Raw genomic sequence first — 13,666 nt, 5'->3', positions numbered from 1 at the left:
CCATGTGCGTATGAAAACAAAGGCACTGCACATGTGCGTTTTACCCATATTCTATCGCCATATTTCATTTTCTTATCGTTGCCTAACGTTATACTGGTATTACCGTGAATGGTGTGATATGGCCCAGCCCTATTGCACACCACTCATCACTTGCAAGCAGCTTTGCATCATTGTACCTCTCATCACTCAAAACACTTCTAGCTGTTCCCACAGCTCATGCACATGGGCCAGTACTTTGTGCGAGGAAATGGGAGCGGATCATAAAGCCTTATTGCTCCACGCAGAGGTCTGATGGTTGTCACGTGGCAGAGATGCAAATATGCGAGTTTTCAGAGGTCCAACATCATCCAACACAGGAGCTAGGTCTGCTGGTAAAGTCTTGGCAACAAGTGCCTCGTGGTGCAGAAACAGTGTGTAACAATAACATCTGGCTGTATCACCTTCACTCTGCTAACGAAACCTTTGGTGCGCCTGACCATGGCTGCTGCTCCATTAGTGCAAACACTCGTGCAGTTTTCCCACTTAAGCGCTCCTTGCTCGGTTGCTTCGGATGTAACCCGAACAATTTCCTGTTCTTGTTCTTCTGATGGCATCCTTGAACTCCCTCTGCGCTGTCGATCGGAGCTTGGCACGCTCCCCTCACCCTTCAGATGCCCATCTGTTGTCCACAATCATCTCTTGATGACCTCTGGAAAGCCTCGTGGCACAGCTCTCATTCCAACGCAGCTTTATGATCATTGCTGTGGTTCTGAAATTGTCACATGATGACTAGTAGGGCCCCAAACAGCACGACCTTCCACCTCAATAAAGTATTCATTAATAAAGTATTCAGCAACACAGAGACAAGTATCATGTGCAGGTTTTCTCAAATCATTAAACCACTACTATTGCCATAATGTGCCCCAAATTTATTTATTATTTATTCCACATTACTGTAATCAGTGACTTTCCTTAAGTAATGCCACTCACTCATTTCATCACTATGAGCTCAACAGTAGTCAGATAATGGGCCCAACCTTTAAAAATGTCCTCTAATCATTGCACTTCTGCTGTAACATCACTTGTCTGTCTGTGCTGAATCCTTCACAAACACTCTTAGAGGGAAACAAACATTAGCAAAACACATGAAGCATCCTGGAGGTCAGTGCTGATCAACAGATTCCAGAGGTGCTGCAGAAGGTCAAAGTTAACCATCCACAGCAGTGAAAAGGAGTGACACTGGTTTCAACACAGTATGTCTCACATTGTTTACACATTCTCACAGTAATATTCACATTTTCTCAACAACACAGTATAATAGCATAACCAAGATATAACCTGTGAACACAGTTTCCTTCACACATAAACCCAGTAATCCTGTGAAAAAACACTAATTAATTTACAATAATCTCTGAGTGAATCTGAAAGTTGCTTCAGCAGTAAACCTTTTTCACTGGCAGCACCAGACGTCACTTGTTATATTTGAGACAACAAACAGTCACAACAGGTGACTCCCTTTTTATGTTCACCTGAGACATGATCAGACCCAGTCTGGGTGGAAATGTGTCTAACTTTAGAGACGTTGCACAAATGGAAGAACGCAGTCTTACATATTTGTTTAATATGTGCATTGAAGGACATGTCCTGGTCAAAAATGACTCCAAGGTTCCTCACAGTGTTACTGGAGGCCAAGGTAATGCCATCCAGAGTAAGAATCTGGTTAGATACCATATTTCTAACATGTTTAGGACTCAGTACAATAACTGAATGAATTTAGACGCAGGAGTCTTCCAGGTCTTTATGTTTAGTTTGGTTTTTTGCTGTGTTATTTACAGAATTACAGATGGATCCCATATATTTCTTTTATCGATAATAAATTATAGTACGGTCTAATAGAGACGTTATTTTTAAAATCAGGCGTCTAAGCAGAACACATTTTATCAGAAAGTCATTCAGTGAGAATATTGGAATAAAGAAACCAAGCACTCCACTGTGAAACCACCGACAGTTTTCACATTAGATCACAGCCATTTATTTACAGCGGCTGGTCGGCCATCTGTTAAAACCTCATATGGACAATTCCTGTTGTTCTATAAGATGCTCTCTAATAGGATGTCTTGGATTTATTTATTATTCAGTTATTGCATTCCTGTTATGGCTGTACGCACACAGAATATTGATATGAAGTAAAAATGATTCTCTCGGGTTGCTTCTGGGATAGTGGAAAAACCAATATATTTCTAAAAGTGTGTTTAATGATTGAGCTGCCACCCAAAAATCAAGTTCTTATCTTGACAAAGCTGGATTATTGACCGCTGGTGAAACATCTGTTGTCCTGAAGGATAAGGACAACAGATGTTTCATCTTGATCTATTATATAAAACGGCCAAAACTGTGTTCAAATCCAAATTTCTGGCTTCTTTTGGTTCCTGCTGAAGTGCTTTGGGTCCCCTCAGTTCATCCTTAGTCTGAGAAAAGTTTTGTTCTCTCTTTAAGGCACATTTCCTTTGAGCTAACTTAAACTCTGATTGGCTGTCCACTATAAACAAAAAGCATGAACAGCAGATCGGTGGAGTTTCTGTGCCCATGAGCAGAGCTGTGTGCCTGTTAGGGATATGTGTTCTTACTGGTATGATAGAGAGCTGGACGTAGGAAAGACAGTAGACTGTTTTCAGGTTGAGATTCATTCACATTTGGTTCTCCGTGCAGCATTTGTTCTGGTGGAATGGTGCATGTTCAACTGAGTTAAAGTAAACTGTAGTAAAATGTGGCCCACTGATGCATTTTCATATTCTTTTTCATTGAAGTCACGTTAGAAGCATTTTCCCTTTTCAGGTGGGTGCCCAGCTGGATGAGGAGAGGAACATTACGGCCCTGGTCCCTCGTCAGCCCCTGGAGGTCCATGAGACCGTGGCAGAGTGCATGATTTACGCCAACCACTGGGTGGCCCGCAAGATCCAGGAAGCTTTCCCCAACCAGGCCCTTCTAAGGCGTCACCCACCACCACAACAGGAGCTATTCAACCAGCTGGTGGACACTGCAAAGGCCAAAGGTTTCACCATTGACACCAGGTAATGTTTTTGACTGTTCAGTATAGAAACTGAGGAAATGCATATTGTAGTCCAACGCACATCATGTTCAGACACACAAGTGTGTGAACATGAAATGTTTGATAACACGGGGACACACTCAGGTGTCACATGAGCAGTCAGACAAGAAGAAGACATGTTCCCTCAGCTCAGGTTGAGGTTGAAGCCAAATATGCTTCCAAACCAAAGACTAGAACATATGATGAAGCATATCTTGCCTTTGGCTTCAGCTTCACAACAGCTGTCGTGGCAAGGTCGGTCTCCCCGACAGAATTAGTTTCCCCTGCGTCGGGAGCACACGCTGGGCTGTCCAAATCCCGGACAAACAGGATCCCACATTCTTGATTTTCAGTTCACAAACACTTCTTATAAGCCACGGGCGATCGTGGCTCAAGAGTTGGGAGTTCGCCTTGTAATCGGAAGGTTGCCGGTTCGAGCCCCGGCTTGGACAGTCTCGGTCGTTGTGTCCTTGGGCAAGACGCTTCACCCGTTGCCTACTGGTGGTGGTCAGAGGGCCCGGTGGCGCCAGTGTCCGGCAGCCTCGCCTCTGTCAGTGCGCCCCAGGGTGGCTGTGGCTACAATGTAGCTGCCATCACCAGTGTGTGAATGGATGGATGAGTGGTTGTGTAAAGCGCTTTGGGGTCCTTAGGGACTAGTAAAGCACTATATAAATACAGGCCATTTACCATTTACCATATAACGACTAACTACTCCTGAAACTTTGGAGGTTTTAGCTCTTTACACAGTAAAGTTACAGGATAAATATAATTATCAGGCAAAATGTCCTTCGTTTGTTAAAATAATCCCGTCTGATACCACGAGAGGACAATAAATATTTCATTTTCTGTTGTAACCCTTAAACTGAATGGTAATGTAACGACACTCAGGTTTCACTTTTTTACAAAACTAAAACATCACTACTTCCATGTCTGACTGTTTGTAATGGAGGCGGCGTAACCTGGATCCACACTCCGTGCCCAGCGAACGCTCGCCACGCAGGGGGAACACATGCTGTCGGCGATACCGACCTCGGCACAACGCTGATCCTGCCGCAGTTTGTTCCCCGGTTCAAATCCCGGACAAACAGGATCCCACAGCTGTTTATGCTTTTAAACCCGTTTTGCACAGAGAGCAGTGTTGAATATTCTCACACGGGAACAAAACAAACAACTCAAATAATTAAAGATGGTTTGTTTTTCTGTTTTTCAAAAGAAGCAGTGATTTATTTAATTACAACCTGTAATCTATTACAGTTAACTTTTATTTGTTTAACTGTTTACAAAAGGTCTGAGGATCTGAGGCGTGGAATGAACTGCAATGGAGTTTGAAAACAAAATATGAATGTGCGGTTGGAGGATTGTGGGGGGGTTAAACCAACAGCAGAACCGGTCCCAGGACAAGAGACATGGTGATGCAAGTAGCTTTGTGTCACTGACTGCTGAGATGAGAGGCCTCACTCATCCCTGGTTTCTGGCTCTGTTCCTTCAGGTCCAACAAGGCTTTGGCTGCCTCACTGGACCGAGCTGTGGACCCACAGGACCCCTTGGTGAACAGGTTGTTCAGAATGATGGCCACCACTGCTATGTCACAGGCTCTGTACTTCTCCACTGGTGCTCATCCTCAAGACCAATACTACCATTATGGTACGATACCTCTGCACAGCTTTTATTGGCTCCACTAGAGTTTCAGTGTGACTGTGGGTCAGTCCATCCATCACACGTCTGCACACACTTGTCCAACGTCTGTTGTTTGTGAAGAATTATTCGACCGAGAACTAAAAAGAAGGCTAACGTGCTGATATTTGCTTCGTTGTCGTAGGTCTGGCTCTGGATCGCTACACACACTTTACCTCACCCATCCGTCGGTACGCAGACATTGTCGTGCACCGCCTTCTTACCGCAGCCCTGCACATGCAGAGGGGCGTTGTATCTGGTAAAGCACCAGCCAGTAACAAAGAAGTGGAGGAAATGGCTCACCATGTCAACAGCAAGAACAGGGTCAGGGGTGTTTTATTGTTTGTGTTTTTCAATGATTCACCTCTTACTCTATTAACAGAAGCTGTGCTGACGTCTGTGTTTCATTTGCAGGCAGCACAGGCAGCCCAAATGCGATCCACAGCACTGTTTCAGTGTCTGTTTTTCAGAGAACGAGACCCTCAGACAGACCCGTGCTGTGTGGCTGACGCTGTTGTCTACTCCATTCGAGACAACGGTGTCTTGGTGTTTATCCCAGAGTAAGAACCTTCAGTCCTGTGTTTTGTTCTGCAGCCTTCTTCTCTTTCTTTGTTGAATGGAGCTGTACAGCAGCTCACAGACGGCCAACCACTCGTGTATTTTTAATAGACGAATTCAAAGTTTATGACAATGAATGAATTTGTTGGAAGATGTAATTGCACGCTAATCAATGTATATATTCAACAGTATACACGCTAGTTTTATTTTCTCTTAAAAAACCTCAAAATGAGTTTTAAATTGTATAAATTTACTAAACTAATTCCTTAAACATTTATTGTGAGCGGGGAAAATCGGCTAAAACCCCGAATCTTTTCTCTACCAGGCTTTAAATAAGTTAATTGCATTGCTGAAGTTGAGTCTGTGGGGAGGGACGGTGCTTTGGAGCCAGCCTTGGGTTTGTGGCACTTCTACGTTAGCTTAGCTAACCTCTGGAGGTTGCTGCTTGTTTATTGCAAGGAAAGTGTAATTTAATAACATCAGTGTTCTCCATGCTTGTGGTGTTACAGGGATATGCAATATTAACAGTTTATTAAAATGTAACCTGTGGTCATTTTGAGAAGGCTGTAGAATCCATGTAATGATTAAAATCACAGGGCGCAAAGCAGGTTGAGTAATATCACTGAGTAAGTAAGGCTGCCTCTGACCACAGCCATGTTGTTCACAGGTATGGTGCGAGGGGGCCTGTGTATCTGAAGAACAAAGAGGGCCTGGTGGTGGTAGCGGGACAGGACGGCAGCTGTGATTGGCAGGGTGGCACTGTGCGAAAATACCCGGACCGCATTACCACCACCTCCAGCTGTGGCACCTCCACCTTCAAACTGTTTGACCACATCACCGTAAGTCACAGAAGACGCTAATCAATCATTTTAGAAGGTTTCCAGCAATGCAGCGCCTAAAGGCGACGATTCCAAATATATATGCATGAGTGTATATGAATCACAGCTTCATACGACTACTGGATCTTTTGTGGTCCAACATTAAGAGACGTTTTTGTTGTGATAAAGTGTTGTGTGGTTGCTGCTTTTTAGCTAATCTCAAGGTAACAAAACGTCAGTAAGATGAATGAGACGAAAATGATTCCTGAAAAGAAATCATTAAAAGTTATTCAGTTTATTGTTTTTAAATATTATATGAAAACAAAAACATAGGTGTGTGTGTGTGTGTGTGTGTGTGTGTGTGTGTGTGTGTGTGTGTGTGTGTGTGTGTGTGTGTGTGTGGGGCTCTCCTCCAAGACAAGAAATGTAATGCTTCCAGTTTGTGGCGTTCCTACACAAACCTTTTTGTAAAGGGAGATAAAAAATGGCAGTGGGCGGTAATTGTCGATTGTTTTCACATAAACGCCTTTAAACGCTGCACGGTCGCACTCTCTCTCTCGCACTCGATAAATGATCCATTGTTGCTCTGCACACGTTTGTTACCACAAACGTCGCATGCACTTATGTCATTGTCATGAGACACTCTTGCAAACAAACTCACGGTTTAGTAACACAGTAGAGCAGCGTGTTTACGGGACAGTAACAGTAATCTAATTACCTTTTTTGCAACAGTAATCCCTTACTTTACTTGTTACTTGAAAAAAGTAATCTAATTATGCGTTGCTGCCCATCACTGGCGTCAAGTTATATTAAGTTCAGGCATGTTACACACGATGATTGTGAGGAATAAGTGCATGTGATTTAAGCAAAAAGAGCAGGAAACATTACCCTAAGGTTAGCTAACAAAAAGAAACTGAAGTAACGGTGTGTTATTCTCACATCTTTGGCTTTAAGACATGAAGAAGTGACAGAGTACTGCTGCTTCCACTGTTATCAACATCTTTTCTTTCTTTCATGGATTTATCCTGGGGTCATAAATGTCAAAGGGCAAAGGCAATGCTAACAACATAGCTTACTGATGGATGATGATGGATGACACATGTGGCCAAAACAAGATAGAAAGAAACATTAGCCCAAACACAAGTTGTCCACCACAGCATTGACTGCTGTCAAGCAAGTATGTTATACATACGTATCCAATGTATCCTATTTATGAACAAAATTGTGGCAGAGTCGGAAACTTCTCCACTCTACACCACTGTCTACTTAGCTGTGACGCTGCTGTTATATATTACGTCACAAACCTTATGTGGGCCTGTCTTTGCATAGCATTCCATTAGACTATTTTCAGTAGGTGCCATTACTGTGTAGTGATAGAACTGAGGAATACTGTGACTTACGTTCTCTGCTCTCTTCAGGTTCGTATTTCTGTCCACTCTTCAACTTGCCACGCTGACCGTCTAAACCTCGAGGTCATCAGCAACAAGCCTCACCACAGTGCCAAGTCCCAGCAGCCCAGCCCTCAGGGCCGCAGTCAGCTGGTCAAAGAGGTGGTGCGTCAGAATGAAGAGGCGCTGGCTCAGGAGAAGACAGCCCGGCGCCCCAAACTCTCCAAAGAGGAAAGAGAGTTTCGTCAGAGCAAAACTCCCAGTCTGTACTCTATTCTGGAAGAAATCAGAGAGTTGGCTCTGATGGATCTGGAAAGGGCTTCACGCCTCCCGGCAACAACGGCATAGAAACGCTGTAGCCCAGCTTTACCTCCAAGTCAAGCAGACACTTGTGAGAGCTGTGCGCTAACAGAACGGTGATCATTGAAGATCACTCGTGCTGAGTCATCCAGGTCATTCTTGTAGCTCCAGATTGTGTGTGGACAAACCACACGAGTGTGTGAAGTCACAGGAAAGCAAACACAATATTAAGTAAAAACATGTCCCGCCATCTTTTTAGAAACCAGAGTCAAACCGAATCAGTGGATACGTTTTGTAAAAGTTAGTTTTTAAAATCACATCAAGTTAAACTTAGTTGTAAGGAGGATAGGGAACGTGTTCATGCCAGTGAAGTGTCAGCAGTTACTTTGACAAGACCTAGTACTCACTGCAAATGTGGTTCAATCCTGCAGGCAACTAGTCAACTGCAGCAGGTTAAAGAAGTCTGGTAACAAAAGGCTTTTCTCTCAGCACCAGTGATCTCAATATCTCACTGGTGGGATCAATGTCTTGTGTTATAGAACCATTTTCACACATATTGTACTACCTGTGACCACTTCATACAAAACCCAGCACGAGTATTGTTCTGGAGATGATAAAACGTCCACTCGTCCATTTTCTTCTGCACATCCTGGAATCTGTCCCAGCTGTCATAGGGTGAGAGGCAGGACACGCCCTGGACAGGTCACCGGACTGATAAAACTTCATGTGACCATGTCACTCATTAGCAGACTTTAAAATAAACCCGTAGAGTAATGAACACACCTGAGGTTGGTTGTATTGGAAGTGATGTATAAAACTAGGATGTATTTATCTTATAGTTTGTATATCAAGAGCCTGTATAGAAGACACCAACACTAACATTTTAAGGACATTTTTATTGTTTGAACTGGTAAATAATCAGAACCGTTTTTTGGTTTGTGGATTTTAAGATTGTTTTCTAGAACGACCAACAGAAATATGAACTGTACATAACTATTTCAATATGTGTGCAGTGGCCTGTAATTAAAAATGGTGTTTTCATTAGCGCAGATGGAGCCACTTCATCGTGTTGTGTTGCATGCCCCTGCAGTAGCTTAAGAAAGAACTGTTCATAATTGAACGAGCACTTAATGCTTGGAAGAGGGTGATGGTCAGTTGACAGCTCACATACTACACACACACACACACACACAGAGGCCTTGCATAGAAACGTGTTTGCAACCAAAATTCTGCCAATAGTGAAACTGGAGAAAGACGATGCATCAGAGCTGGAACTGTGGATCAGTTCAAATATTTTTCTGTAACATTAGATACCAACACATGGTAAATACGTTTAGGATTTGGACTTTTAAAAATAAGAAAAACATTTATTTCCATTGATTATAAATATAAATGTCTTTGCTAACCCAAAGCTGACGTCACAGTAGGAACATGTGCTCAAGATATAAACCACCAGAAATGCACAACATTACTCGAATGAGCAGGCACGAACATTGGGAAACCTTTAAATCTGCTCACTGCCAAAGCTTTTCAGCAGAAACTGCTGCACCTGAACTTTAATCCCCTCCTACACAGTCGTTGCTGAGCTGTTGCTCAGGGCTGAGGCCGGTCTCAGCCTCAGCGGGCTCAGAGTCTTTGGGGGGAAGCGGGCTGGTTTGTTGCGTGGAGGTGTTGTTGGAAGGCTCGAGGTCAGGATCTTCTACAGTTTCATCTCCATCAGTAGAACCTTTGATGACATTTGGTGAGGATGCAGCTGGAGGTTTGTCTCCTAACATGTCAGCAGTCTGAGAGTCTGAAGGGCCTGAAAGGGTTGAGAATTAGAAACAGTGATGGTTTCAGTCAACACAGACACACTCAGTCTACTACGATTTATAAAAGACAGGCAAAGCTGAGATAATGAAAAATGAAACTGCAGGGTTCAAACTCATTGGGTCAAATTTAAGCACTTTTTAAGCACTTTCAAGGTCCATTATCAAGCTTTTCCAGCACATTACCAGAAACAGATTGCATGTTCCACTTTGCATCACCTCAGTAAGACCATGTAAAAATTAAAACAAATCGTCTTAGGTTGACTTAAATGTTCTTTGTTCCTCTTTTGTTAAAACAGAGAAAAATGCACCACACAAAAATACTGAAAAAGGAAATGGTTGTCTTATATGCATATAGTGCACAAACTCAAAAAACTCATTTCTCTCAAAAATGCAGATGTGCAAATGTGAACAAATCAACTTGTTAGAGATGCTCATCTCCACTTGGAAAAAACAACCACACAAAAGAAGAAATCTGCACAAATGAACAAGTCTGCTCATCAGATATTGATGCTTCTTTCCTACGTGACACAACAACAGGAGACAGATGTTTGGTACTTTAACTAGTTAAGCACCCACACCACCAAAAATGGGGGAAAAGAGAGGAGATCACATTTAATCGGTTATAACACGAGGTCAGAAATATAAGTGCAGACATGAGTGTCCACAGAAGCCTCTGAATCTCAGCTGTAAACCATTTCTACAAACACCAAACAGTTAAAAGAGCAGTTACATCACCATGAATCTGTGGACAGGTAACATCCATATTTTGATTTATGATTTTCTGGACTTAAATGTGACCCAAAGTATATTTTATAGCATATAAGCTATAAAATACTTTTAAAAATTAGGTGAGGGAAATAATCATTTTTTTCTATGTCCCAGTAACTTTGACATAGTAACATCTGCAGTAATATTTAGCCCTCTGATGACAGCTCACAAGCGTTAGCTTTATTTTGATACCAAGACTGTTTACACAGAGTTTGTAATTGCAGAGAAATACTCCATTTATTTTGGCCTCTTCATTTTCGAGCAGGAAGCTCAGAAAAGCCCTGGGGGCCTAACAGGTCAAAGTTCATTCCCAATAAAACTAACTGTGAGATGTTTGACTACATTGCTCTCTGGATTATTGTTAAATGATCAGCTTTAAAGTGTTTGTGCTAATAACACCGTGCACAGTAAGACAGGCATGGAGAACAGCACTGACGGGAGGCTTTGAACAGATGACACACTCAGTTCAGTTCAACATATAAGACTTTAAGAACGCACAAACATCGACCTAAAATCTATTTATTCAGTCCATCACCTGTCATAGAATTATGTCAAATAATAATGTATTGTTCATCTCCCTTAAATAAACAGGCAGCCTTAAAGTATGAAACATTCATTCATTAAAACACTAAAATGTGTCTGTCGTCTCCGTGGCTGATAGAGCCCCACAGGCATCAATGTGAGCTTAAAGCCATTTATAATTTTTTAATGGTTTAATGTGTCGGTGCTCACGATAAACACATTTCGAATGAAAGCCAGGGAACTTCAGCAGCACAAGAAATGGCTTCTTTGTGCCCACATGCATCAGTCCCTCTTTTTACCAGTTTTTCTTTAAGGCTTAAGTTGGCTAGTTAAGTGTCGGACTAACGATTAAAGCTTTCACTTGAGTGAAGTCACTAATATTACTGCTACTGCTAAGTAATGTTAGCCAAGTTTAAAGCACACTGCATAAATCACCATGCCATAACTAACTGCTGTGCTAGCACTGCCGTACTCTATCACACTCAGTGCATTTCAATCATTTCTCCAGCAAGTTTGATAGCTAGCAAAATAATAATCATAGTTTTAAACATTACTCGAAATTATTTACTGTCATGTGACTCAAGAGTACAAATTCCTTCAGTGTCGTTTTCCATCGAACACTCATTAAAACAGCACGAACCCTGAAACTGCTTATTAAAATAATATGTATGTAAATAATAGTATGTTGCATTATAAAAAATTAAGCTTTTGACTGCCCTCCAGAGTTCACGTTAACTTCAGATCTCTGGAAGCTACACTACCCGAACAATGTCAGCTGTTTAGTTTCTATACTGGACAGGAAAAAAAAGGGGGGGGGGGGTGGATTGGCTCCTCTTAAGGAGGACTAATAACTAAAATGTGAAAGTTTAAAGTCGATGAGTAAATCATGCTCGGGTAATACAATGGAAACTGTCTCATATCACCATCTAGTGTTATAAACTGTAAACACATTTTTATGGGTGAAGGTTCATAATAGAGACCGATCAACAGGTCATTTTCTTTTCTATGGGTCTCATTTAAATCACATTCCATCATTTCTGCGGTAAATGAGGACCCTGAAGAACGATTTAATGTCACTGTTAAAGATTTGTAGACAATAGATCACAGACAGCTGGCTCCGCTTTAACTAAAGAGGAAGTAAAAACAGTTTGGATCACAAGTGTAAGGCAAAAACAAAAATACTACGGCTAATTGAAGCTGACATCAGACAGGCAGTAAAGAAATCAATGTTTTCTACATGCTTAGCCTCTTATTACCAAACTTCACACTAATGTGAGGAATCTCTGGTGGTTTGGACGAACTGTGCAATACGGAACTCGTCACTCGACCTTCAGGGTTTCTGGTGGATATATACACTAGATCCACTTCACTATATTGTAAGGAGTATTCACTCACCACCCATCATCCAAATCATTGAATTCAGGTGATCCAGTAACTTCCACAGCTGTATAGAATCAAGCACCTAGGCATGCAGACTGCTGCTACTAAGTGGAAGTGTTTGGGAACGACAGCAACTCAGCCATCAAGTGGTAGATCACGTAAAATCCCAGAGTGGGGGTCAGTGGATACTGAGGCGCACAGAGGTTGCTAATTTTCTGTGGAGTCCATCGCTCCAAACTTCACGTGGTCTCCAGATTAGCTAAAGAACAGTGCACAGAGAGCTTCGTGGAATCCATTTCCATGGCCGAGCAGCTGTAGTCCAAGCCTTACATCACAGAGTGCAACGCAAAGCATGGGACACAGCGGTGTAAAGCACGCCGCCACTGGACTCTAGAACAGGAGAGATGCAGTCTATGGAGCGACGGATCACAGTTCTCAATCTGGAAAGCCGATAGACAAGTCAACTTAGCAGTTGCCAGGACAACAGAGCTCCAGGTTTGGTGGCAGGGGGATTTCGGTGCGGGGTTGTTTTTCAGAAGTTGGGCTCAGTCTCTTCGTTCCAGGAACTCTTAATGCTTCAGCATACAAAGACATTTTGGCTACCGACTTTAAGGGAACAGTTTGGGGATGGCTTCTTCCTGTTCCAGCATGACTGGGCACCAGTGCACAAAGCAAGGTCCACAAAGACATGAACTCTGGCATGGGAGTCCTGACCAGAACACCACTGGGATGAATGAGAGCAGAGACTTGGAGCCAGGCCTTCAACATCAGTGTCTGACCTTACAAATGGTCATAAACTCCCATAAACACTCCCAGAAGAGTTGAAGCTGATATAGCTGCACAGGCGGACGTCGTGAATGGGATGTCACTCGAGTTCATATGAGTGTGGGGGCACATGAGCAAACACTTTTGGCAATGTACTGTACATTCAATGTTTTGCTTTTTGTATATTTTCATATAAAGTTAATACACCAATGAAGCTAGATGATCCTTATGAACCTTCGCTGGATGTTTTGTAGCAGATTCATTAATTATTTCTGTTATATTGTGTCCCAGCTGTATGATACATTTTTGCCATTCTTACCAATTTGCTGCTGGCGTGCGAGCCTCTTTTCCAGGGCCCGCTGTCTGTTCAGCTCAATGCGTTTCTGCTGCTCTTCGGTCAGAGAGGGAGTAGGTGGGGGAGCGAGGGCTTCGGCAATCTGCCCTTGGGGAGCATTAATAAAACTCTCTCTGCTGAACAGATCAGGATTCCCAAATGTTTCCAGTTCACGTTGTACCTCTTCGTCACCAGCACCTGAACACAATTTCAAGCAGTGCTGATAATTAAGTCCTGTGGAATATGGCAAGTATTTCCTATGTGCACCTGCAGGTGTGAAT

At 42.6% G+C, this 13,666-nt stretch overlaps 2 protein-coding genes across 2 annotated transcripts in view; one reads left to right on the top strand and one right to left on the bottom strand.

Moving 5' to 3' along the window:
• The window catches only part of dis3l (DIS3 like exosome 3'-5' exoribonuclease), a 32,998-nt gene extending 24,418 nt beyond the window's left edge, over positions 1–8,580 (top strand). The window contains exons 13-18 of the mRNA XM_005742835.2: positions 2,815–3,050; positions 4,557–4,711; positions 4,887–5,065; positions 5,156–5,301; positions 5,967–6,138; positions 7,536–8,580. Of these exons, the coding sequence (XP_005742892.1) occupies positions 2,815–3,050; positions 4,557–4,711; positions 4,887–5,065; positions 5,156–5,301; positions 5,967–6,138; positions 7,536–7,853 (1,206 nt within the window). The 3' untranslated portion in view covers positions 7,854–8,580. The remainder of the gene's footprint in view (positions 1–2,814; positions 3,051–4,556; positions 4,712–4,886; positions 5,066–5,155; positions 5,302–5,966; positions 6,139–7,535) is intronic.
• A 101-nt stretch (positions 8,581–8,681) lies between these two features.
• The window catches only part of tipin (timeless interacting protein), a 10,046-nt gene continuing 5,061 nt past the window's right edge, over positions 8,682–13,666 (bottom strand). The window contains exons 7-8 of the mRNA XM_005742834.1: positions 13,371–13,583; positions 8,682–9,606 (exon numbers count right to left, since the gene is read on the bottom strand). Of these exons, the coding sequence (XP_005742891.1) occupies positions 9,362–9,606; positions 13,371–13,583 (458 nt within the window). The 3' untranslated portion in view covers positions 8,682–9,361. The remainder of the gene's footprint in view (positions 9,607–13,370; positions 13,584–13,666) is intronic.

The sequence above is a fragment of the Pundamilia nyererei genome, unplaced genomic scaffold (assembly GCF_000239375.1).
Source record: "Pundamilia nyererei isolate P.nyererei 1_Seehausen unplaced genomic scaffold, PunNye1.0 scaffold00124, whole genome shotgun sequence".
Lineage (NCBI taxonomy): Eukaryota > Metazoa > Chordata > Actinopteri > Cichliformes > Cichlidae > Pundamilia > Pundamilia nyererei.
The sequence above is the reverse complement of the archived record's forward strand: the minus strand, read 5'-3'. Positions and strand labels throughout refer to the sequence as shown.